This window comes from Bemisia tabaci, chromosome 4, assembly GCF_918797505.1.
Source record: "Bemisia tabaci chromosome 4, PGI_BMITA_v3".
In the NCBI taxonomy this organism is placed as follows: domain Eukaryota; kingdom Metazoa; phylum Arthropoda; class Insecta; order Hemiptera; family Aleyrodidae; genus Bemisia; species Bemisia tabaci.
This window is the reverse complement of record NC_092796.1, coordinates 24,912,320-24,936,708: the sequence shown is the minus strand read 5'-3', so window position 1 is coordinate 24,936,708 and position 24,389 is coordinate 24,912,320. Positions and strand designations below refer to the sequence as shown.

General features: G+C 39.3%; 1 protein-coding gene across 4 annotated transcripts; it reads right to left on the bottom strand.

The window, feature by feature from the left end:
* Window positions 1–2,647: 2,647 nt before the first annotated feature.
* LOC109039402 (uncharacterized) lies at window positions 2,648–24,389 on the bottom strand. 4 transcript variants are annotated; one of them, XM_072299540.1, is made up of 3 exons: window positions 20,334–24,389; window positions 17,261–17,467; window positions 2,648–2,977 (listed from the first exon to the last, which is right to left on the bottom strand). In XM_072299540.1, the coding sequence occupies exons 2-3, from the start codon at window positions 17,463–17,465 to the stop codon at window positions 2,664–2,666; spliced, it is 519 nt and encodes a 172-aa protein (XP_072155641.1). In that variant the 5' UTR covers window positions 17,466–17,467; window positions 20,334–24,389; the 3' UTR covers window positions 2,648–2,663. The 4 variants fall into 4 exon arrangements, with proteins under 4 accessions (XP_072155641.1, XP_072155640.1, XP_072155639.1 ...); XM_072299539.1 differs by having other exon boundaries at window positions 21,596–24,389; XM_072299538.1 differs by lacking the exon at window positions 2,648–2,977 and having other exon boundaries at window positions 15,819–17,467; window positions 18,066–24,389.

Genomic DNA, 24,389 nt, shown 5'->3' with positions numbered 1-24,389 from the left:
TCGAAAGACCCTAAAAAACTAAGAATTTCGGCGCAAACCGCAGATCAATATCTTAATTTTTGACCGAGTTATGATAGGATCAAAGGTCAAATTTGACCTATTTTCAAAAAATCACAACTCCGGTTCAAATTATCGTAAAGAAAAAAATAAAACGAGAAAATTTACTAAATTGTGTTTGCTTTTTTGTAAAAATTGCAGAAATCACTTCGAACTAATTTTAAGGGGGGGTTCGGACCCCCAAATACGTCAATTCAAAGGTCATTCAATTTTCCAGTGAAATAAACCAATTTCCCCTAGATTTGCCTCCACATTATCTCAGTAAGGTCAAAATCAGTTCAACATTACGTTGGGCAAGTCCCCAAATTTCAGGAAAAGTTAAAAAAAAAACCCAATTTAAACGGTCAAATTTAATTACCTTAAATTGCGTTTTTTTTAACTTTTCCTGAAATTTGGGGACTTGCCCAACGTAATGTTGAACTGATTTTGACCTTACTGAGATAATGTGGAGGCAAATCTAGGGGAAATTGGTTTATTTCACTGGAAAATTGAATGACCTTTGAATTGACGTATTTGGGGGTCCGAACCCCCCCTTAAAATTAGTTCGAAGTGATTTCTGCAATTTTTACCAAAAAGCAAACACAATTTAGTAAATTTTCTCGTTTTATTTTTTTCTTTACGATAATTTGAACCGGAGTTGTGATTTTTTGAAAATAGGTCAAATTTGACCTTTGATCCTATCATAACTCGGTCAAAAATTAAGATATTGATCTGCGGTTTGCGCCAAAATTCTTAGTTTTTTAGGTCTTTCGAATGAGGTATCACAAGATAGGGGTTGCCATTTGAAAAAAAAAAGTTGGGGGCCCCCCGCCCCCTCCCTTAGGGGGGACCAAAATTTTGACTCCCCCATAAGATGGTCCCCTTTGAGATAGGAACATTCCCAAAGTTTCATTTTTCTATCTCGAACCGTTAAAAAGTTAGCCGACCGTCCTGGAACTTCTGGCCCACCCTGTATAGTCAACTCGGCGGATCAAACGAGACTGCAACAGATCTATTGATACAGCATAGACGTACTCACATGTATCAATCAACTTAATTATTGGTCAAATGAGAAAAACGGTTAATTTAAGAAACAATTTAACTGCTGATCAAACGATCTCCCTCCCAAATTCAACGCTGCCATTCATTATCAAATCAGTTGTGTTGCAAAATAAAATGTATTTCACGGCCAACTGGACTAGACGTAAAGTAAGTTGTCATTTGATGAAATGGTTTACTTTTCTATCGCTGCGTTTAAGTCTCTAAGCTCTATCGTGTTTCCTGGCTCATGGAACGTGTCGAACAGGGACACATTTTTACCATAGCTACCATCGTCGACCAGATTGAACGAATTGAGAGTTGTTATTTAATGAAATGGTTTACTTTTCTATTGCTGCATTTAAGTCTCCAAGCTCTCACGTGTTTTCCAGCTTATTGAACGTGTTGAACAAGGAAACATTTTTACTATAGCACCATCGTCGACTAGATTGGACGAATAGAGAGTTGTCATTGGATGAAATGGTTTACCTTTCTACTGTTGCGTTTAAAGTCTCCAAAGCTCTCCTGTATTTCACTTCCGCAATTCTTGACCCACCTCCCGAAGTGGGTTGAAAAGTGAATGAATACAAACGTTGGCCAAAATTCATCAAGCAGCTGAGTTTAGTTCTTGACTGCATCAGAGCGTTTTTCTCCTTTGATTTCCAACCCTGCCGATCCGTTTGGAAATCCAAATCCACTCGCGAAAATTCGCCTTAAGAAGGCCAATCATTGAAAAAAAGAAAGAAAGAAATTTTATACGCAATCATCTCTCATTGGAAAAAAAACACATCGGATCTAGAGTCCAGACTCTTGAAAACATCGACAAGAAAAAATACTCTTGATTCAACCGGATTTTTGCTTGAATCAAAAACCAAGCCTCTTAATTTGAGCGGATTTTCTTTTGATTTAAGCAAAAATCTGATTGAATCATGAATATTTTTTCTTGTCTATGTTTTTAAGAGTCTGGAGTTCTGGACTCTAGATCCAATGTGTTTTTTTTTCCAGTGCATATTCCTCGTGGGAATACACGGGTGCATTTCCCATGATCCGACCGTAATACGGGTCGGAAACGTGTTGATACGTGAAAGAAATGGGAGCTCCTCTACAGTCTCCGGTGCGGAAGCATTTACGCGAATCAGGCTCTCGGGCGGAGATGGAGGTGAAATTAGCAGTATTTGAATAGCTCCACGGATGCCGCCCCCCGAGATGGGTTCCTGTAATCGCCCGCGTAACTGCACATTTTGCGACCACATTCTTCGCCTCGCGCGAACCCCCCATGCTCCGGCTCCTGCCCCACCGTCTCCGGCCTCGCGATAACGGACACGTCTCCGGCTGTCACATCACTCATTCATCCAGGCAAGGGTCATTAAGGGCACCTCCTAATCACTTCATTAATCCCCAACCCAGTTCCACTTTTCCGGGACTTTTCGATGCGTTTTGAATTGGGACGGACTCCATATCACTGCGTTCGATATGACAAAAATATAAAACTGAACTCATACAACTAAATCATAATAGAAAGATCGAATGGAAATAATAATGAAATGAAAACTAAAAGGATACCACCTTTCTTAAAAACCTACACCAGTTTAATAAAGAGGAGAGAGAAAATACTGTAACATACTGTAAATATCTTCAATGGTTGGGTTTGATACCCTCTGAATTTTAGTTTTCTTCAGGCTTGGCTCGCCTTCCTGCAACTCCTTATCTTCACATGAATCCTTGTGACTATCTGCATCCTTATCTTTACATGAGCTTCCAGATGAATCATCTTTCTCTTGTGAATTTTGTTCTGTTGTTTGTTTCTGTTGTGAATCTTGTGAAAAAGTTGTTTCAGCTTCAGACTCAATGTCTGTTAAATCCTCCGCCAAAAGGGCGGCCAATTTTGCCTCTTGATGAGTTGCTGAAAATTGAAAATGGATAATAGTAGTTCAAAATGAGCTAGGTAATTCAAATTTCAAGTGCCACCTTAATGTGTAATCATTTCCATCTAATTAGGCAAGAAACCGATTATTATAGAGAAACAGTTGCAAAAAATAATGAGTGAATTCCGGCATAGTGGTGACAGCACGCGTCCATGGGCATGTCAAGCAATTCAATGAGGTTTTGGACCTTTACCTCTCAGAATGGACGTACCCGAGTTGGCTCCCAAACGTCCGAATCGGCTCCCGTTTGAAAAAGGGTCCCCTCCCCTAAGGGTCGAGTTGGCTCCCGTTAGAAAAAGGGTCCCCTCCCCTAAGGGTCGAGTTGGCTCCCGTTTGAAATGAGTGGCGTGTGCGACGCGCCGCGCGTAAAGCGGCGGACACTAGGTGCGAAATGCATGAGATAAGTCTGAGAAATTAAGAGTGCTGAGGAGAAATCAGTTATCAGCAGTAACACTCACGCCCAAACAATGATTAGGTATTCGGCACTGGACGTTGTCACTTTGAAAAGCAACTGATTATTTTCAATGGAGAAAAAACTTGGAATTTTTTCGATGGAAAAAAGTATAAAATTAAAAAAAAAAAAAACTTTCCCTTCACACTTAATCCAGGCTTAGGACTGGCCAAAGAGTGTAGCGTACTCAAAGGGCGTGTTTAAAAAGTTTTTTTTTTTAATTTTATTTTGTTTGTTTATATCGTCTCTCTCCGGACAATGGGTATTAAAATGTAGGGAATGGAAATGATTAAAAACAGGTTATTAATTTTCACCTGCTACGGCCAATTAGCAGGACTTGTCATTGGAACATGGCCATGGAGTAGGATACTTATAATCGGGAAGGCAGGAATTTAAAAGAGACTCGTTTCACAAATTCGAACCGTGAGTATTCGTAGGTTTTTAATTTCAACATACAACGCTCAATGTACTCCCGTTTCAATCTATTTTTCTTACTTGGTTTTCTCATATTGCATGACTTAAGTTTCGCATATGTATCAATCTGCATATTGATTAGAATTTTACAACAGCAAAATATGTTGGGATGTGACCCTGGGATTTCTTTATTTAACTTGCCGTGAAATGATTCGCAACAATTGGTTGTCGTGTCCTCGTCAATACAAAACTTTGCCCACATCTCCGGAGGAAAAGGGGCATTTTCAGATATGTAATTATCTAATACGTAATCAAAGAATGCGTCGAGTTTCGGCTCATCTGAAGGCTTAATGGCCATTAGTTCCTCCACAAAGAAATCTCGAGCCTCATCGGGCGGAAGTAGAGGCAGTCCGAAAAATAGGCGTAAGATTCTGCCGACGATAGAATCCTTATTTTTAAATTCAATGGTTAAACCTAAACTTTGAATGCGACGCCACCACGACTGCGCAAGGTGAAAACGGCAACCGCGTATTTCGATGTGGAACCAAGTCAATGTTAGCGCACTGTGGATTGATTGCTCAAAGTCGACGAACACAATTTCACAGTTTATCGTAAATTCCGACATTGCTTGAAAGAATAGAGAATAAGTTTCGACTTTTTTATCCGGGAGGAGGCCGTATACAACGGGAATATAAAAAGAGTTCTTCTTAATGAAAATTGTAAAAATTTGATAAAATTGCGGAGGCGCACTTTTGAAAGTTCCGTCTATAAATATTATCACGGCTGATTTCAACGCATCTAGATTTACGGCAGTGGTGAAAATAATTATATTGTTCACTGTGTCATGTAAAAAAACAAACTCTTCACCCGTGGAAGTCTTGGTATGCCCGCTTGATTGAAATCCTCCAAATTTTGTATGTAAGTCTGGCATACTTTTGGGCAATTTGGGAAAAGTTCTAAGCTTTGCTGCGCTCAGATTTTTTCGGAAACGGTCCATATCATTCGCGGTAACTGATGGCCCATCGCTGCACTTCGAGATTTCTTGCCGGATAATTTTCGCAGGCCTTTCTGATATACATTCAGTTGCACGCCTCTTTAAGGTGTTAGATATTTTTTGCCGCAACAATGACCCTTCAGCTTCTGCAGCGTGACCCACGTGATTAGCTTGATCCTCCACTAGAACTCCGTTTTCAAGCTTTATGAAGGCTTTGCACAATCGCTTAACACACTTCCATCGCTCTACATCTCCCGCTAATTTCTTATGAAAACTGAATTTGAAGTTTCTTAATATAATTAATTTTTGCCCTTTTTCACTTAACATTTCACTTAAAATTTCATCCATGTTTGTTTCTCACACAATTTAAAAATTTAAAAAATCTAAAATACATACAAAAGAGAAAACACGCACAAAAAAGGAAACACTGAGCGGTCGTTTCTTTCGGCCTGGACCGCAGTCGAAATACTGGCGACTTACTCTTAATTCACGTCTCACGCAATGTTGTTGACACCTGATGGAGGGAGGGGTGCGTACTAGATAATGCGTGCAGTTGAAGGCGAAGATTATTTTTGATAGGAGAATAGCATCGTAGTTCCCGGCATCGAGTCTGTTATCTTCCCCCTCAATGAAGTGAAGAACGCGCACCTCTCGTTAAGCGTAAATAAACGCACGCTTACGTGCCAACTCGACCCACCAAAAAAGACCAATTTTCAAACGGGAGCCAACTCGACCCATAGGGGAGGGGACCCCCTTTTTCAAACGGGAGCCAACTCGACCCACCTAAAAATGGACGGGAGCCAACTCGGCAACTTCCCTCAGAATCTGTTCATACCTATACTTGCGATACTGATTCTTTTACTTGAAGGAAAAAATGTTTTACATCTTTGCTTGTCTGTTAAATTTTATACTGAACTTTAAAACGTACAAAAAATAGCAGCTTTTAAAAATAAAAATTTATTCAACAGCTATAACTTTTCAACCATTCATCATAAAAAATGGAGAAAAAATAGGAAAATTATAAAAAAAATATTTTCTTCTCTTATTAGATCGAATCAGCATATTAGGTAAGAACATGAATCCAAGAGGTCAATAAGCTCCATCCGTTAACTAATTAATACAGAATGACCTCCTGTAAATACCCTAGTAGCATTGACTCTTAAAAAAAATCTTAAAAAAACCGGAAATTTGAAGAAAATAAAACTCTTAAAAAAAATGTTGAAATACTCTTATCAGGAAACCCTTTTTTCCTGCTTTCTGAAGTAAAATAAATGTTAAATTTTAAGTAAAATCATTTAACTATTTCAAATAAATTTTAACTTTAAAAAATGGGAAAAAGTTCTTAAAAATATATTCAATTTTAATACTTTTTGCAAGTCTTCATCCCTTCAAATTTACTAGTTTTTTAATCCATTTTGTAATTAAAAAACGCTAAAAAAAGGGTTTCCTGATAAGAATATTTTAACAGTTCCTTTAAGTGTTAAATTTCCCTCAAATTTACTGGTTTTTGAATTGTTTTTTTTTCTTCTTTCCTAATCTTTTTTGTTAAATATGTGGAGAAAAAAAAGGAATAAAAGCTAAGAAGAAAAAACCCGAAAGAGGATTCCCTAAAACATTATTTTGATTAGTTCTTATCTGCAGCCTGGTTGTTAAAATTTTGTACCTGTCTATTGGACTTGAAAAGTATAGGGTGTAATGAAAATATGTTATTAGTGTGTCTCAGCAGTCACTATTGCGCATCTCGCTTTCTCCGGCTGGATAATCGACAAACTAAAGGCACCCCCTCAGTGAAAAGCGAGATGTGCAACAGTGACCGCCAGAACCCACCAATCACATACATCTATTACAGCCTAAATTGTCACGTCCAAAAGGCAAATATAAAAGGAAAAGAAACAGTCACGCATTACATTTAAAAACTAGAGGAGAAAGGCTTCATAGGATCCATCTCAACAATTAAGTAGGAAGATAAAATTTGAAGCCAGAATTGAACATTGTGAAAATTATGCCATAATTTATTCCTAATAAACAAACTTGTGAAGAAGGAACATTTTAACAAAAAGCCAATGGTGAAAATAACAATTTGGAATAAAATTTTGGAAAAGAAACAATTTCAAAACCTACGTATAAATAATGAACAATGTACTAGATACCTACTTTAATACAGTATTATAGGTATTAGCCTTAACGGTAACATTTAATACTTAACAATTACAACATTCAAATTTACTAAGACTATATTCAGTCACTGTAAGGGGTAACTTATGGCATCATATATCACAAAAATTACTGAACAAGGAAGCTGTAGCTCTTTAAGTGCATTTAAAAGATAACAAAAGCCTCATTTTCACCCACCACTGGAAAAAGAGGTAGCCTAGATCAAGAGTAAAACCTCATGAAAAATATAATTGAAGGAAATATACTGCAGATTTAAGCATGTATTTACTAAAATAAATAAAGAATTTTTCAGACGAAGAGTCTTTCGACTTGATTTCTAGAAAGGATCAGCTTGAATCAAGAGCCATTTATAATTTTCAGGAGGCTATACTCTAGGTCCAAGCGACTTCTTTTTCAGGGATGGAATATGATCCTCTATTTTGGTTCAAAGACGTAAGTGTTCCCTGTCTGGCATTGAATAATCTCATGACATGGCACTTGAGTGTCCTGATCTCCAACTTCCTAGAATGAAACAATGCTTCAGAAAATTAATAGGAGGTGTCTATAGAAAATTAGACTATCAGTCTCATCAAATGATAATTCTTAATAATACTGAGAAAAAACCTGAGTTAAGTTAAGAGATAAAAAAAGGGCAAATAAAACATGTCTCGAAAGTACAGTCTGGAGTCCTGATCTCCAACTTCCTTGAATGAAACATTGCTTAAGAAAATTAATAGGAGGTATCTATAGAAAATTAGACTATCAGTCTCATCAGATGATAATTCTTAATAATACTGAGAAAAAACCTGAGTTAAGTTAAGAGATAAAAAAAGGGCAAATAAAACATGTCTCGAAAGTACAGTCTGGAAATATCAAAACACAAAAAAACATAAGTATAATCAGGGCACAAAAACTTCATTAAATGAAACCAGATTTTAAGCGATTTCACAGATTTGTTTTGGCGAAATTAGATTGCTAAGATTAGCAACACATTGATTGCTTTTTGCAATATGCTGATGAATTGCACTCTGGGTGGCATGGATTCTCTTCGACGTAAGAGACCCTTGAAATTTGAGTGGAAAGTGTTGCGTAAATATTACATAATTTTCAAGTAAATGGGCCTGTTGCAAACTTTTGCAGGGCAAAAATAAGAGTCATTCCTTACAGATAATGCCTCAGAAATCATAATGCCTCAGCGCATTGCCAAACTCTGAAATGCACTCCTATCTTCACAATCTGCGCAAGAAACTTGAGGTTTTTTAAACACCCCGCTTCAAAAAGGATACTACGGCACGGGTGAACATTTCGTCAGAGGAGTCGTTCCATTCAAGCCTTACTCAACATGGCCAACGCTTCCGCGCTCAAGTTGAGGAGAGCACAAGGTCAACCAAGGCGGATATCTATCAACGCGAGAAAAATGTGAATGTAAACACACCGATCGTTATCAGGTGGTTAGAATCATCGTCACGACACATCACATGTGTTTTGGCGGATTGGCGTCGGCTACGTTGAATAGAGTCCCTTTATAACCCAGAGTTAAGACAACTCACTTTTGGTTAGGCTGAAAGTGGCCTAAAAAAAAATCCAATTCTGATTGGTTCTCGCTCATGGAGGCCGAAACGAGTGCACCAAGATGGCGGTACCTCGAATGTGAACAAAAGTAATGAAAATATAACTAAATTGTGGTTTATCAAGAGTGAATTGTTATTTTAATCGCACCAAAATGAAAATATATTAAGAAATTATCCACTAATCAATCTAATTTTAAGGTTTTGATCAGTTTTTGTTGATGTTGTTGTTTTTGGATGACAGACATCGGAGGATTCCTTATCCTTATCCCTCAATATCGTTCGTTTGAGTGCACTCGTTTCGGCCTCCATGGCCAGCCAAGGCCGGCTGCCAGTCAGCTGATAATCGAGTTGTCTTAACTCTGGGTTATAAAGGGACTCTAACGTTGAATATTGCATAGTATGCTTGTGAACAGAGGTTGGGTGGAATGACTCTTCTTACGAAATGTTCACCTATACTGTGGTGTCGTTTTTGAGGCGTGAAGCTCGAAAAGACGCCAATTTCATATGCTAGTTGTGAAGTAAGGAGTGCATTTCAGACTTAGCCGATGCACTCATCGCGATTTATGAGACATTTTCTATGAGTTACATTCCTTATTTTTGCTCTGGCAAAAGTTTACAACAGGCCCATTGAGTAATTGAGTAATTTTCGAGTAATAATTGTTGAAAATTGGCAAGATTAAATATTGCCTTCCTTCATTTATCGTGAATGGGGATAGCGTTAAATGTGAACACATAGTAAATAGTCAAAATATTTTAAATTATAAGAAGCATTAATGAATGCTAGTGGATACGTAAAGAAAAGGCAAGCAAAAAATTAGAAATTCAATCAGCATCATTGTTAACAATTAACATCAGTAATGTCATCGTCTCTGTCCTCATTAGCCCATATAGAACCTAGCCTTACGGCAACGTTGTCATGAACCTTGCCGCATACCATCCGCGATAGCGTTGCCGCAAATAGGTTGACGAAACCTTTCCGCAACGTTCTCGCGAAATGTGTGGAAGACCCACCATTCCGCGACAAGCTTACAGAATGGTTTCCTTAACCTTGACGCAGAAGTAATTGCTGAAGAGCTTTTAAGGAAACGTTACCGTAACCTTTCCGCGAAATTAAATTAGCAAACCTTTCCGTCATAGGGTTATGGAAGCCTTACCATGAACACCTTATTACAAGCATTTCCAATTTAACGTTGATGTAAGCGTTCCATGACAGTGTTTCCGCTAACCCTTTGCTACCTTACCTTACGGCAACCTTGACGCGCCAAGGGCAAAGGGCAACCATTGTATGGAACATCCTTCGGAAACGTCGACGCAACGTTACCGGCTAAATGCTCGCCGCTGCCTTTCTGGAGAAAGGGTTCTGCAACGATTCACCGGTAAGCATTCCCGTCTTGCTTTCCGTCAAAAGGTTACGGTAAAGTTACTGCGGAGTCCCTTTTGAAGTGTTTCTCCAATCAAGGCTAACGTAAGGTTACCGTGGCAAAGTTTCTCAGAACCCTTTTATATCTAACGTTACGGCAACCTTTACGCGCCAGGGGCAAAGGGCAATCGATGCATCGGCATTTTCGTGGAAACGTCCGCGCAACGTTACCGGCTAAAGTCATTGGCGCGATAATGGCACTCGCGGCAAGGCTACCTCAAAGTTATAGTGGCACTCATGCGGAAACCACTGGAAAAAAAAATGAAATCTTAAAATAAGATTTTGTGCACTCTTGGAAATTTTTCTCTTGATCCAAGCGGATTTTGCATTGAACCAAGAGACTTGACACTTGAGTTAAGAAAACGGACTCTTGGATTAAGATGCCAGCACCCGGGCTCTAAATGCAAGAAACTTGGTTTCTTAAAAGAAGAGTTCTGAATCTTAACTCAAGATTAACTCTTAACTCCTTCCAAGAGCCTCAGGGTTCTTGAATGAAGTTTTCAGGTTTCTTGAATCAAGCTTTCAGATTTCTTGAATCAACCCTTTACGTTTCGTAAATAATCACTTGGAGGGGAGGAGGGTTCGGTTTAATAGTTCAGCTTTTCTTAACTTAAGATGTATGAGTCCACATTTAAAGAATTACTGTGAGAACGAAGTGATGAATAGTGGCGAAAATGTTATCTTTGGCCACGGCCGCCATCTTGGATTTTGAAATTTTGAAAATCTGACCTGAAATTCGAGTTCCCCTTTGAAAAATACCCCCGAATACCGAGTTACACGAAAATCGAGCGAACAGGAGCTGACTTAGCATTTTAGGCCACGGCCGCCATTTTGGATTTTGAAATTTTGAAAATCTGACCAAACATTCGAGCTTCTCGTCGAAAAGTATCCCCGGATACCAAGTTTCACGAAAATCGAGCGAACAGGAGCTGACTTAGCATTTTAGGCCACGGCCGCCATCTTGGATTTTGAAATTTTGAAAATCTGACCAAAAATTCGAGTTTCCCGTCGAAAAGTACCCCCGGAAAGCGAGTTTCACGAAAATCGAGCGAACAGGAGCCGACTTAGCATTTTAGGCCACGGCCGCCATCTTGGATTTTGAAATTTTGAAAATCTGACCAAAAATTCGAGTTTCCCGTCGTAAAGTACCCCCGGAAAGCGAGTTTCACGAAAATCGAGCGAACAGGAGCTGACTTAGCATTTTAGGCCACGGCTGCCATCTTGGATTTTGAAATTTTGAAAATCTGACCAAAAATTCGAGTTTCCCGTCGAAAAGTACCCCCGGAAAGCGAGTTTCACGAAAATCGAGCGAACAGGAGCCGACTTAGCATTTTAGGCCACGGCCGCCATCTTGGATTTTGAAATTTTGAAAATCTGACCAAAAATACGAGTTTCCCGTCGAAAAGTACCCCCGGAAACCGAGTTTCACGAAAATCGAGCGAACAGGAGCCGACTTAGCATTTTAGGCCACGGCCGCCATCATGGATTTTGAAATTTTGAAAAGCTGACCAAAAATTCGAGTTTCCCGTCGAAAAGTACCCCCGGTCAGAAAGTTTCAAGAAAATTCGTCGATAAATGCCCCCTAAAACCTGAAATTTCATCTATAATGCTGTGACGTCACGCGACAGGATTGAACCTGTTGAAATCTCGGTACAGTAGCTTTATATAATTCATACTTTCTAGGTATTTTAAAGGACAAAATACGAGGGCTGAAAAATAACTTTACGGATGAAACTTAGAAAGTTTTAGTTTCGAAAAGGTTTAAGTGCTCTGAATGAAGTAGTAAGGACGAAGAACAAGCTGCATAACTACTAGTCGCTCCTAGAAGGGTTTGTAGGGATATTTCGACCTCACTCTTCATCAGCAGCTATAGCTCAGTTGGTAGAGCGCTCGGCTGTGAATCCAGTCGCCGCGCGCCGTGGGTTCGAATCTCCACAGGTCCGCTCGAGATTTTACGCCGCAACATCTCTCCATTGGTAAGTCAAATTGTCTAATATATGTCTCCTTGTCTCTCTAATTAACTTGTGTAATACTTGTATGTACTGAATAAATCACTAAATAGTTGATGATGTGTGAACAGAAAACATGTACTCTTCACAAGTAGAGTGCGCTCCTGATCAATTTTTGGAAATCCTGATCTAAGAAAACAGAAATCTTGATCCAAGAAACGATGGAATTTTAAATTAAGAAACCAGGTTTCTTGGTTCAACAACTTTCGGATGCTAGATCCAAGAAGCATGTTTCTTGTCGCCGCTTTTAAGCAACCAGGACTCTTAAGTCAATGCACCATTGCATTGGTCTAAGAAGGTTTTTTTTCCAGTAACTTCTTAGGAAAGGGGTCGGCAACGTTGCCGAGGAAATGGTTGCTCGAACGGCAAGGTTACCAATACCTTGCCGTCAGGTTGCCGATCTCGTGCCGTACCGTTACGGCAACGCTGCCGACGCGTAAGCATCCAGGATTGCCGGAAACGTTGCCGCGGTAACATTTCCGGTAGCCTTACCTCATTTCCACGGCAAGGTTACAGTAATGTTACGCTAGGGTTTTTTTTCTATATGGGAGAGCGATCTTCGCCTTCGGCATCTTCGTCTTGTTCATCTGAGTCCATGATTTCAATTCTTTCATTATCATCCGATGTAGGTGGTGGCAATTCTTCATCAGATTCTGATTCTGATTCTGATTCTGATTGTAGAAGTAATTTCATCTGAACCCTGCAGACAAAAAGAATAGAATACTGAGCATGTGAAATTGCTTCCTACAATAATGAGCAGAGAGAAACACATCTTCTCTAGGACATTAGAAAAGAAAAAGTACTGAAATGTAAATGAAGTAATCAAAGAAATCTGCTACACTTAGATATTGTTTTATCATAGGAGAAAAAAGAGGAGGTGGTTGCATTGATCAAGCATTTGAAAGCATTGAAGCATTTTGAGGATTTGTTTGACCCATGACACAGGCCGGTACAAGATGGTGTCAATATTCCGGCCAATCCGAAATTCAACGTTATTCAACGCTTTTCCTTAATTTTATTGTAGTACGATTTCTGGAAAAAATCACGAGGCGGATACTAAGAAATATTTAAAACGTCCCAAGACAAACCCTCCAAGGGTTAATTGGAACCTTACATGTTAATAGAAGATGAGGTCCCATTCTAATACGAATTTCAGCAGAAAAGTAACTTCTTTGGACAGCCTACAGCCCATAGCCAATGTTTGGGAAATAATCCGCCATGAAACTCGAATATGAAGGGCTTTTATTTTATTGCGGATCAGGGTGGATCGCACTGGATCGGAATCCTGAGCGATCCGGACCGATCCACAGTGTTCCAAATGATAAAAAAATCCAAACTTGGAATTTGGTTTGATTTGGTATTGTTATGTTTTGATGGGGACGGCAAGTTCCTCGCAAAAGGTTAGGATCACATTGGTTCGCGAGCTCGCCCCACCTCGGAAGAGCGATCCAGCGTTGCACCCTGATCCACTTGGAACGCGGCTGAGGAACAGAATAAAAAAATACCGATGTTCACCGTGATCCACAGCGATCCGCATAAAAAAAAGCCCTTAAAAGTAGGTAATGGCAGCATTGCAGGCACGATGTCACAACCTGCAGAAAGGGCATGTTCTGACTTCCTTCAATTACTGAAATCATTCTGTCAATTTGCAAAATTGTGCTGAGGTGTGTCTTAGCTCATTAGTATAGCAAGAAGCACAATTTTAGGTGTGCCTATAACCTGAAAGTACTTACAGCCATGAGCTCTTTTACATAAGCAACTGTCAATTGTACAGACCGACAGTTCGATCAATGACATACTCAGGCTATAAGGGCAGTCGGTGGTGGCCCGCTGCCCACTGTACAGTCACTGCGCATGCATGTGCACACTGACAACTGAACGGTCGGGAACTACATCCTAAGCTGGAAAAGACTCAAATACAACAGTGTAATTCAACATAGACACCACAGCTTTGACGAGCTCCTGACCTCAAATCTGCACTCTCACTTTCATGATAATGGAATTATAATTGTACCTTATTCACCTCTGAACCTAATTCTTAAATTAAAATGGCACGTGCTGATAATGGCAAGGAACAGTTATCGTTTAGACTTAAGTAGTAGAATCCTGACGTCTCGAGGGTCCATTGGCCTCGTGATCCCAACGTGAGTACTACAAACTACAAATTTTTTGTGATGACAAGAAAAAATACTTACAACCATGGTGGAAGATTGAATTGAAATTGGTTAATCCGCCGATCTCTAACCTCACAAAATAGCGTGATTAGCGGGAAATGATGATAGGACAAATCAAACACACACTACACAGCACAGGTGCACAGGGCCTAAAAAAGTAAAAACCGCGATAATAAACGGAAATTTTTAAAAACTTCAATTACGCAGATTTCTTCCAATTACGCAGCCATTACACTTTACGATTACGGTCACAACACAACACGCGAACACGCAGCGCGTGCCGAACGTTCGAGAAGCCTGGAAGCCTGTATATTCTGTAGCCTGGAGCATAGAATATTCGAGGCAGATCCTCTTTTGCCCCGCGAAATTTGAAACGGCAAAGAGACGTAGGGTGAGATCGGCGGACTTCGCTTTTACCCCGTGGAAACGGTAGGCAGAGCGGGGGTTGCGGAGATTTCAGGAATCGGAGCAAAGCTGCCCTTATTCTGGTAGCTATTACTCTATGATCCAACCGTGATGGGCGGATGGGCGGAGGAACTCAGCGTCTGATCTCGGCTTCATTCTGGAACTCATGGACGCGCCTTGTTTTTCTGCCGAAACGCAACCCGGATTACACAGAGAAATGGAGAGTTTGCACGCATAATTTTTTTGGTGTATTTTCCGAAGAAAATACACTATTGCATTCTCCCATGATGTCGGACCCAGACCCGAGACCTTGTGGAGAGCACCGATGACGGGTCTTAGATTACGAAAATATATTCTACGAGGTTTTCTACTTTTCATTGTATTCGTGTATGAAAGTAGAAGTTGAATCATGAGTTCCTAGGGGTTTTTACGATGACGAAAACACCGTAACCAATTCAAAAGGTAAGGAAATGAAGCGCGGCGTGACATCACAGCCCAGGCTTCCCCATTTGAGCAAATTCACACAGTTCATATCTCCCATACTTATAAACATCGTACAATTTTGAAATTTAAAGAAAAAATTACGGTTTTTCCCAAAAAGTTTTTTAAACTTTTTAACAAGATAAAAAAATTCATAATATTTACGTGGAATAATAGGTTTTCAAACTCTTGACAACATTTAAGAGTTTTTTCATGCAATTTTTCAACCAGTTTTGCAAAGTTCTTTCAAAGATAAAAATTTTCATAAAATTCACTTAAAACAATAGGAGTTCCAACTCTTGCAGACATTCAAAGTTTTTTCATGTATTTTTTTACAAGTTTTTTGAAGTTATTTCTAAAATAAAAATTTTCATAAAATTGACGTAAAATAATAGGTTTTCAAACTGTTAAAAACATTTAAGAGCTTTTTCATGCATTTTTAAATGTTTTTTTTTACTTTTTTTTAATTAAAAAATTACATTAAAATTACTTAAAATAATAAATTCTCAAACTGTTCAAGCCTTTTAAGAAATTTCTTACGTATTATTTTAAGAGTTTCTTAATTGTTTCTTTAACACTTTAATCAACCGTAAATTAGAAGTAAAATTTAACGTAAAATTCTCTTTTTTTAATCGTCACGGTTATTTTAAGAGTATTTTAATTAAATTTTACGTAAATTTTAAGAATTCTTAAATTTTACGTTTTTTTTAAGAGTTCTTTCAAAAGTGAGTGCTACTAGGGTACAGAAATTGGGCAAATTTTTCCTTTGCTGTAAATTGCCGGTCATGATTTTTTTTTAGAAAGATGACTGATAGTAATTACGGCTTAAAATTTTGTGTGACATTTCTCCACCATAAAAGCTGAAAAAATGGTTATATAAGTCTAACCATTTCATGCAAAACTGAGGTGATAGTTTATCGAGGATAAAATGTGCTGCATTTTTAAACCAAAGCTGAAGTACAATTTTTCTAATTACACTGTCTGCACGAAGGAAATGGAGAATTTGCACACAATTTTTTATTGCTTTAGCTGAAAGTGCTCAATGAGCAGATTTCGCACATTAATTTTCACGATTTTTTCCTGATATGGGAAATAGTATAAAAATGCACAGCATAGTGACGTCATCCGGCAGCATTTCCCATTTAAACACATGCATTTTAGCAGATGAGATCATTTTGTCATATTTCCTCCAATAATTGTTCAACTTAAGAACCAAGGGAATCCTTATGTTCAGTTCACTTAGTAGTTTCCATTTAAATACGAAATTCATCAAATTTCAGACACCTGCAATTTCTCCATCTAGGTAATTCAATTCTTCAAGCCAAAACAATGAGCAGCCTTTCACAATTGAACAAACTTATGTTCCACTTGTTGACTCCAGTTGAGTAAAAATATCAGATCATGGCTACTTCATTTGCACAGGACACACTTTAATTTCTCTTAGCCACGGTTTCTACTTTGCATTGCAAAAATAGAAAAACATAAAATTTAAGATGTTTACTCTAACATTATTGACTTAAGCACATGTACCAATGGACTACTAGACAGGGTACCAAATTGAGCACTGCCATACATGATTCCTCATCAAAATTTTACTTAGGTGGACCCATTTAAACTTTCAATATTCAACTCATGTGTTAAAAAATAATGGTTTTTATCTATGTAAATTCAAACTTTCTGCTCGCAAAAAAACCAGAGCCTTCTCGAGTGAGTCATCCAAGCGTTACATAAACTGATTTTAGTGTATTTTACAACAGAAAAATTTTCCTGTTTGTTGACTTTTTACTGACAAGATTAGAGGTTTCTTATATTAGGAGAGGAAGATAATGTGTGTGAAAGTAAGTTCTAGAAATTTGCTTAAGGTATGGATTAATTTCAATATCTATCAGGCGTAATTTGATAATGGTTTTCTTGCGAGCAGGAAATAAGAATATTCTGTTAATAATGTAAACTAAGAATGATAATTCCTTACTTACAGAATAATTTTGGAAGGAGAATATGTTACGCAGCGCTAAATTTATTACCTTGTCTAGCGGTCAATGGCCAATCACACAACAAAAACCTCTGTAAAGGCTTTGGCCTTTGATAAAATTGTAGGAATGCAAGTAACATTTTTTCGAGGAATCTAAATTTGAAGACAGCCACCATGGTAGCCAAGAGGATATTGTTGAAGATTAATAATAACTTACAGAAAATTTTCCCTTTCGCTAGGATTCTAACGTTGAAACAACGCCACTTTTCAGAGGGAGGTCTACACTCTTCAATGTACTTCGTTACTTTGCTCTCCGTTCGTATAGAGGGCCAAACGCAAGTTTTTACTTCTTCGTTCACCCATCCAACTGGCACTTCTCTAACTTTGTTTTCGTCAGTGAAAATAACGACTTTCCACGCCATTTCTGCAACAAAACAAAAATGAGAAGCGTAAGTAAGTTGAGAAATGATTTATAAAAATATTCTCAATTTAATTCTCAGCAACATACAGAAATGATGGAATAAATGTATATAGGGATGCATGCAAAGTCTCTCCCCCCCCCCCCAAAAAAAAAAATTTGTGGAGCATAAACATGTCAAAATAAAATTTTCGGGGTGCCTCTACAGAGTCAGTTAATTAGAGTTAATTTTTGGCTCGACCGAAATTTTCGGGGGCACCCACCCCTTAAGTTGAACTTTACAAATGGTAACCCCACTTTCTGGTATTACATACGTAGTAGTCGCTTTTCCGGCGCTCTCTGGCGTTCTGAGGCGCTTAACCGCCACAGTACAGACTTGTAAATTTTCCTTTTGTTCTCCATCATAATTCGATGATCCCAGAGGGGTCCATTTAACATCGCTATAGCCTTCCTTGCAGTAGCAGTGTTTGGATACCTTCTTGAGGGGGTATTAAGTGTTCTATCAATAGCCATAGGACTTAAATTTTTCAGTTAACCTATCCATGTGCGTGTGAGTAAATGATATGTGAAGAGCGGATATGGAGAGCCTTGGATTGATACTTACCAAAATTTTAAAAGGAACTATGCAGTAATGGATAAGCGATAAAGTTCCCCTTTTCTTTCGCTTTAACCAGAACAACTTTGTTCTTGATTCCTGATACTGGAACAGCTGAAGTATCCTCGGAGAGGGAATGAACACGGTATATGCCGAGTTTAGAGCTTTTCATTGGGTACGTGAAGAATTTTTCTTTGCATAAAAACTGTTTCACTAATACAAAGTTTTCCCCAGTTTTGATGCAGGTAACGAAGTTCTGGATGAGACAAATATTCTTGTCTGTCGTGACAATACAGCTGTCACCCATTACTTGCTGAGCGCATAACGTAAAACGATTGGTGAAAACAACACGCCGGTATTGAGGATCTGTAAATCCATCTATAAGAGGTCCTGTACAATGTTTTTGATGGTATACAATATCAGTGCTTGAGGGAACTGGCCTCTCTTCTTGAAGCTTTTTCTTAACAAATAGAGCTTCCCCCTTCTCTGCTAACCGTTTCACAGCTTGGGGAAGGGGTTTATCACCTTTTCTCAAGAGGTTCGCTATAAGCCCAAGGAAATTCTCAAATTGGTATCCACTTGAACGGTCTAAGCAGGTGAACCGTTCCACATCATCAGGGAGATGCTGAAGGGCATGAATATTTAAAGTTACGTGGGATCTTCCAAAAAGTTGTTCATAAGATAGGATGAACCTTCTCAAATATCTGCGTGCTCGGTGAAGGTATTTTTTATTTAAAACCGGATGTAATAATATATAGGTGGCAACATGGAGGAGTAGAAAGTTCTTATAGACTTCTTCGGGAAGAATATCGAACATGAGAGCTGCACCTGTGTACGCAAGGAACTGCCTACCCTCTGTTGCTTTCCAGAAATGTGATAATTGGATATCCTTAAATTTTCTTGCAAATTCACGGGGAAGAATTTTTCGAATTTTGCCTTGGCGCTTGTTTATCCTCCTCACATGGTCAGCTGACAATTTCTTCGGTGGTTTCATCAAAAACCACATTTTCACAATAGTTTTGGCACAGCCAATGCACAGCAAGTGCATATAATCATAGACGATATCTTTTACCAGGTCGATACCTGGTATCTGTTCAAGAATCGTGTACTTATGGTGATGGGCGTCCTCTACTAGACCATTCTCAACATCTTGAATATACATTTCGGTAAATTCCTCATGTCCCCTGGGCGGGTAGTCAACACCTGGAAAGTGCACTCCTCGATCTTGCACACCTTCAATTTTACATCGGGGGCATGCATAGTAGCCGCCGTGACCTACAAGTCCTAGTAATTCTGACTTTGCCGGGGTATCTAATGTTAGACCTTTCAAATTGACCTTGATCACTTTGCCATCAATTTTAAAACCATTTTCGAGAATCTTCTTTGCGTCTTCAACAAATTGTTCTAAAAATTTATCAGGATCATCTGGTTTGGTTTTACTTGCACTATACCATATTCCAATGGGTGCTATATAACTCTTTTCGAAGGGGTCATCTGGAATAATGGCCAACAAAATTGGCCAAAAATGTGCCAAGGAGCTGTCGGAGAGAGGTAATCCATCCATTCCTATGAAAATGTTGAATTCGGTGACAGCTTTATTATTTAGGTAATAGTTACGGAGCAAAACCTCTAAACCGATGTGTGCATAGAGTTCGCCATCGCTAATCTCTTCGGCTGAAACTTTGCGCATCGTTTTCAACAATGTACGCGCATCCTTGGGAAGCAATCCTGAAACAGCTGGTAATGTTCGTAATAGGTCCAATACAGCATTGACAGCAACGTGAGGCATGTTGTTGTCAACACAGATAACTTGCAGTCTGTCTCTAAATTTTGCTATAGATTCCTGTTCTGTTTCAGCACACTTTGTAGCTTTAGGAGGATTGCTTTCAATTGAGGATGATGAAAAATGTAAACTACAAGGCGTCGATCCGTCGGAAATGATTGCAGATTGGTAAGAAGAATCAGAGGGATTGTCAAAGTTTGTGTTCTCTTCAAGATCATTTAATGGCAAAGAAATATTTGCGAACTCCTTAGATCTGTTTGACGGAACATTGGATGGTGACTGATTTTTGACGGACTCTGCATTACTGTCATTAAATGATGAACAGCTAGGAAGTGAGAAAAGCGAACAGTCAGCCGACTTCTTTTCACATGCAGTCTTTTTAATCGGAGTGGAAGTGCGCATGTTAGGCGTTTGGTCATTTCGCGTAGCAGCAGAATGGTTGCTAGAAGGTTGGGATACATCGCGGAGATTGCGAGAAAATGTGCTGAACTTACAGAACAATGGAGTAGAGTTGTCAAGGATATCTTCTTCATCAAACCTTTGACGTATTCTGGAGCGATGACGCTTTGAATAGGTGTTGAATGCCCGTTTCTCAGACCCATCGAAGTTTAAGCGCCTCTTAGTGGCTAGTTTAGATAACATGGGGGTTCACTAGCCGAACAAGACAATCTGCACAAATCCAATAAATAGTCGTACGATCCTTAGGGTAGATAGTGGAAAATATTTTGACATATTTAAAAAAGGATTTTAGAACTTGGTACTAATGACCTTCAAAGTGGTGGTTGTTCGGGCAAGAGTTGATTGAAGCGCATCGATGGCAACACTTGGCCAAACAGTCACCACTTTGAAGCAGCCCACATGTGTCCAGCCCTCTAGTGAGAAAACTCATGCTGCTACCCAGGGTGCCAGGGTTTTGTGTTCCACTGAGTTATCACAGAGATATCAAAATGTGAATTCTCCAACAGGGCGCAGGACAGTCGTGTGCAAGTATAGTGTCTCAGTCTCCCGACTTGCGTCTCACAGGCCTGACAGGGTATAGCTGCTGCTCTATCTAATAAGTTAAGCCAAGAGGCTGGCGAGAGCTTAATGGGGTTTTTTTTGATCCGTGGAATGCAATGGTAGCGGTTCAGGCTGGTTCAACAAGCCTAACCGCGGCCTCAACCCACCTGGGAAGAGCGGTCCAAGTGTTCCACTGGAACACATGGAACGCGTCAGAGGATCACGATAAAACAGTGATGCGTTCCATTGTGATCCTCTGCGGTTCGGATAAAAAAAAAAGCCCTTAATAGAGACAGAATTGCCATCTGAAAACTTAACCTGATATGCAGCCTACACTGAACCACATTCATATGCAAGTATTAGCTCTCATGAAGAAGAGGCTTACTCATTGAATACTTCCATGGTAACATAAAACTGATCAAGCTATGGAAGCCAAACCCAAACGATGCAAGATTTGGTAGACAAAAATTAAAGATATAATTCATGGTTCTGAGCTTGGAGCACGGTGTCGTGGTCGATAGAGTGCAAGATACGTTCGCATGAGGACTCAACTTCGAGAATGAATGTGTGTGTAATGAAAAATCTGAGACTGCACTTACGGAGGAACTGGAGTTGGATGGAAGTATTCACTCCCGGAGTTTGGTGCTTGTGCACTCATAGTGAGGAAACTACATAAAATGGTTTGCCATGAAAGCAAACTTCAAACGGAACTTGAGAAGAATTAAAGTATTAGGACATTGGAAGAATGAGTACTTACTTAGTTGTGTGGTCTCCTTCTCTCGTTGCTGCATTGCAATTCAAATCTAACTGCATAGAGTGCAACTGCGTACTGCGAAGAACGAAGATGCTCAGAAGACAATGGAAGATGGCATGTTTTGGCGGGAACCAATCACAACACTTGAAGTTAGAATGCGGGTTCACACTGCACAGCAGTTTTACATCGCGCCGCGCGCCGCGCGCCGCTTGGGGCAGGGTTGCACCTTGCACGCGTGAGATGAAAAATATGAATGATTGGAAATTTCCGTGAAATATATCATGAAATTTCACGAGAATGTGAAATATTTCAGATTTTTCAGGGGCAGGAGTATGAACCCGCACTAATACACACAAAAATAGAAGAAATTCACTATTTTCATATTTTGCGAAACATGAAAAGGAACCGGTATTTTTCAATATCTTTCATAAATTTTTGAAATTTCATAAAGTATTTCACGTGAAATTTCATAAAATATTTCACGTGAAATTTCAAGATTTTATTTTCATGAAAAATTGCAACCCTGCTTGGGGGCCATCCATGAATTACGTAAGGCACTTGTGGGGGGGGGGGTGTCTCTAAGAGCCTTACGGTGCCTTAAGAGCGGGGAAGGGGGAGTGGAGCTGAGCCTCACGTAAGCTTTCCAGCTTATATTTGATGAGTAGTGACTTCATCCTTATGGCAACTGTATACTTTTAATTATTCCAAAGACAAAAAAAACTTCAATTTTGCTCAATGTATTTTTGTTTATTAAAATAATTGTATCATTAATATTTCCTAGGAACTCATTTCAAAAATTTAGTTTCACTAATAAAAATGTTGGCCTAAAAATTCCATCGTTTTTCTAAAAGAAAACGTAACGCTTGGATCTGCGATAACTGAAAAAAGGAGGGGGGGGGGGTCAGTCGAGCCATACGCAATTTTTAGAGGAGGGGTAATAGATGTCCTACAGTGCGTTCCAAGGGGGGAGGGGAGTCTAAAAATGGAAAAAAGTGCCTTACGTAATTTATGGATGGCCCCTCTTGGGAGGACTCCACGACAAGTTCAGAGCACGGCTGCCGATTCGTGAGTAATTACTCAAATCGAGAGTAATTTGAGCGTCGGTGAGCTAAACGTGAGTAATCCGAGATCCGTGGATAATTCTCAGTAATTCTCCATTTTTGCAAGAAATCGGTGAGTAAAATCGGGAATGGTGAGATAATGCAATGTTAATGTGAGTAAAATCGAGAAATGGTGGGTAAAAAATCAATAAAACTGAAAAAAGTGTGTAGAAGTGAGTAAAATTCTTAGGTCACTTGAAGTAGTTGGTCACTTTTGAGGATGGATAATTTGCACGCACACTTTTTATTGCTTCACTTGAAAGTGCCTAAATAGCTGAGTTTGCAATATTTTTCATAATTTTTTTCTGGCATGGGAAATAGAATAAAAATAGATTTAAAAGTGAGAAAAGAAAATCGCCTAGTGACGTCATCTGCAGGCGGCATTTCCCATTTAAACACATATATTTTGGCAGATTAGATCATTTTGTCATCTCTTCTCTGATATTGTTCAATTTATGAACCAAGGGTATCCTCGTGTTCAGTTCACCTAGTAGTTTCCATGTAAACACGAAATTCGTCAAATTTTAGAGACCTGCAAATTCTCCATTATTTTAATTTGCGTCGGGAGGCGTGACGAGTCGCTTGCGCGGCATGTGAACGACCCTTCGTGTTTTAGGTTAAGCACTCAGTATAAACAAAACATCCGGCACCGTGTCGCGTACGCTCACATGTTTCGTTCTACAACAAATGGATTCCCGAGTCGCAATTCAGTACTAAAAAAGATTGAGTTAATTACCTTGTGAAAAGAAACCTCTACAGATGGAATCTACCGAGGCACGTAGGACATTAGATTTAAAAGATCAAAGTGTTACTTTCATAATCATTGAAAATAGCTTGCTTGTAAATGAATTCATCGAAAATCAACGGTAAGTGTTCAAATTTCCCTCTGTTGCTTCCCTTTCACATTTCGGGACACCCTTTCAGTGAGCTGAGGTGAAGATAGCACATAGGCACAGATGGCTTTTCAGTAAATGATTATATAGAGACGGACAGTATGTGTGGCAAACATCATACAACAGCCTGGCCGTTGAAATTTTGCAGACAAGACGAGCACTAAAGCGTCTTTCCCACTTACAAACTAGAGCCCACAAACTGGCACATCGGTGCAGGTGTTGACTGTTGCCTCCTCAAAGATCGTCGGGCCGACAATCTTTGAGGGTAACCGATGTGTTCGGGATACATCACAGATCAGATCTTGAAATTTTCAAGGCATTCCGTGCAGAAATGGCTGAGAAATAGAAGAATTAGTGCCAGTTTGTGGGCTCTAGTTTGTAAGTGGGAAAGACGCTTAAGGAGGAATGGAATTAGTCTGCTTGTTCAGTCATCCCTTTTGTCAAGCCTACTTTGGGTAGATTTAGCAACAAACTAATTACGGCAACTCAAGTGGTGGCTTTATCTTCTCATTGATTCCACCTGACGAGGGCACAACAAAGAGTTCAGCTGACAAAGCCGACCCTTCACACACCTCCATTCCTCATTGTCTTGCATGGTTCAAGAAACAAACGCAAAATATCAACAACTAAGCTGCAGGGCTACACGGGAAAAAAAAAATTAGCTACAAACCGAACAAGCAAATAGTGCAGGTAAAATCCCTACACCAACAAATTTAACTGATTGGTGTAGCGATTCTAGCAAATTGTTTAGTTGATTCGACACCATGCAAGGATAAAAAAGCTTAAGAAGTGAAGGTAATTTTG

Bases quoted from the DNA above. Each gene is read 5' to 3' on its own strand.
- LOC109039402 (XM_072299538.1), bottom strand. From the start codon at position 20,481: ATGTTATCTAAACTAGCCACTAAGAGGCGCTTAAACTTCGATGGGTCT.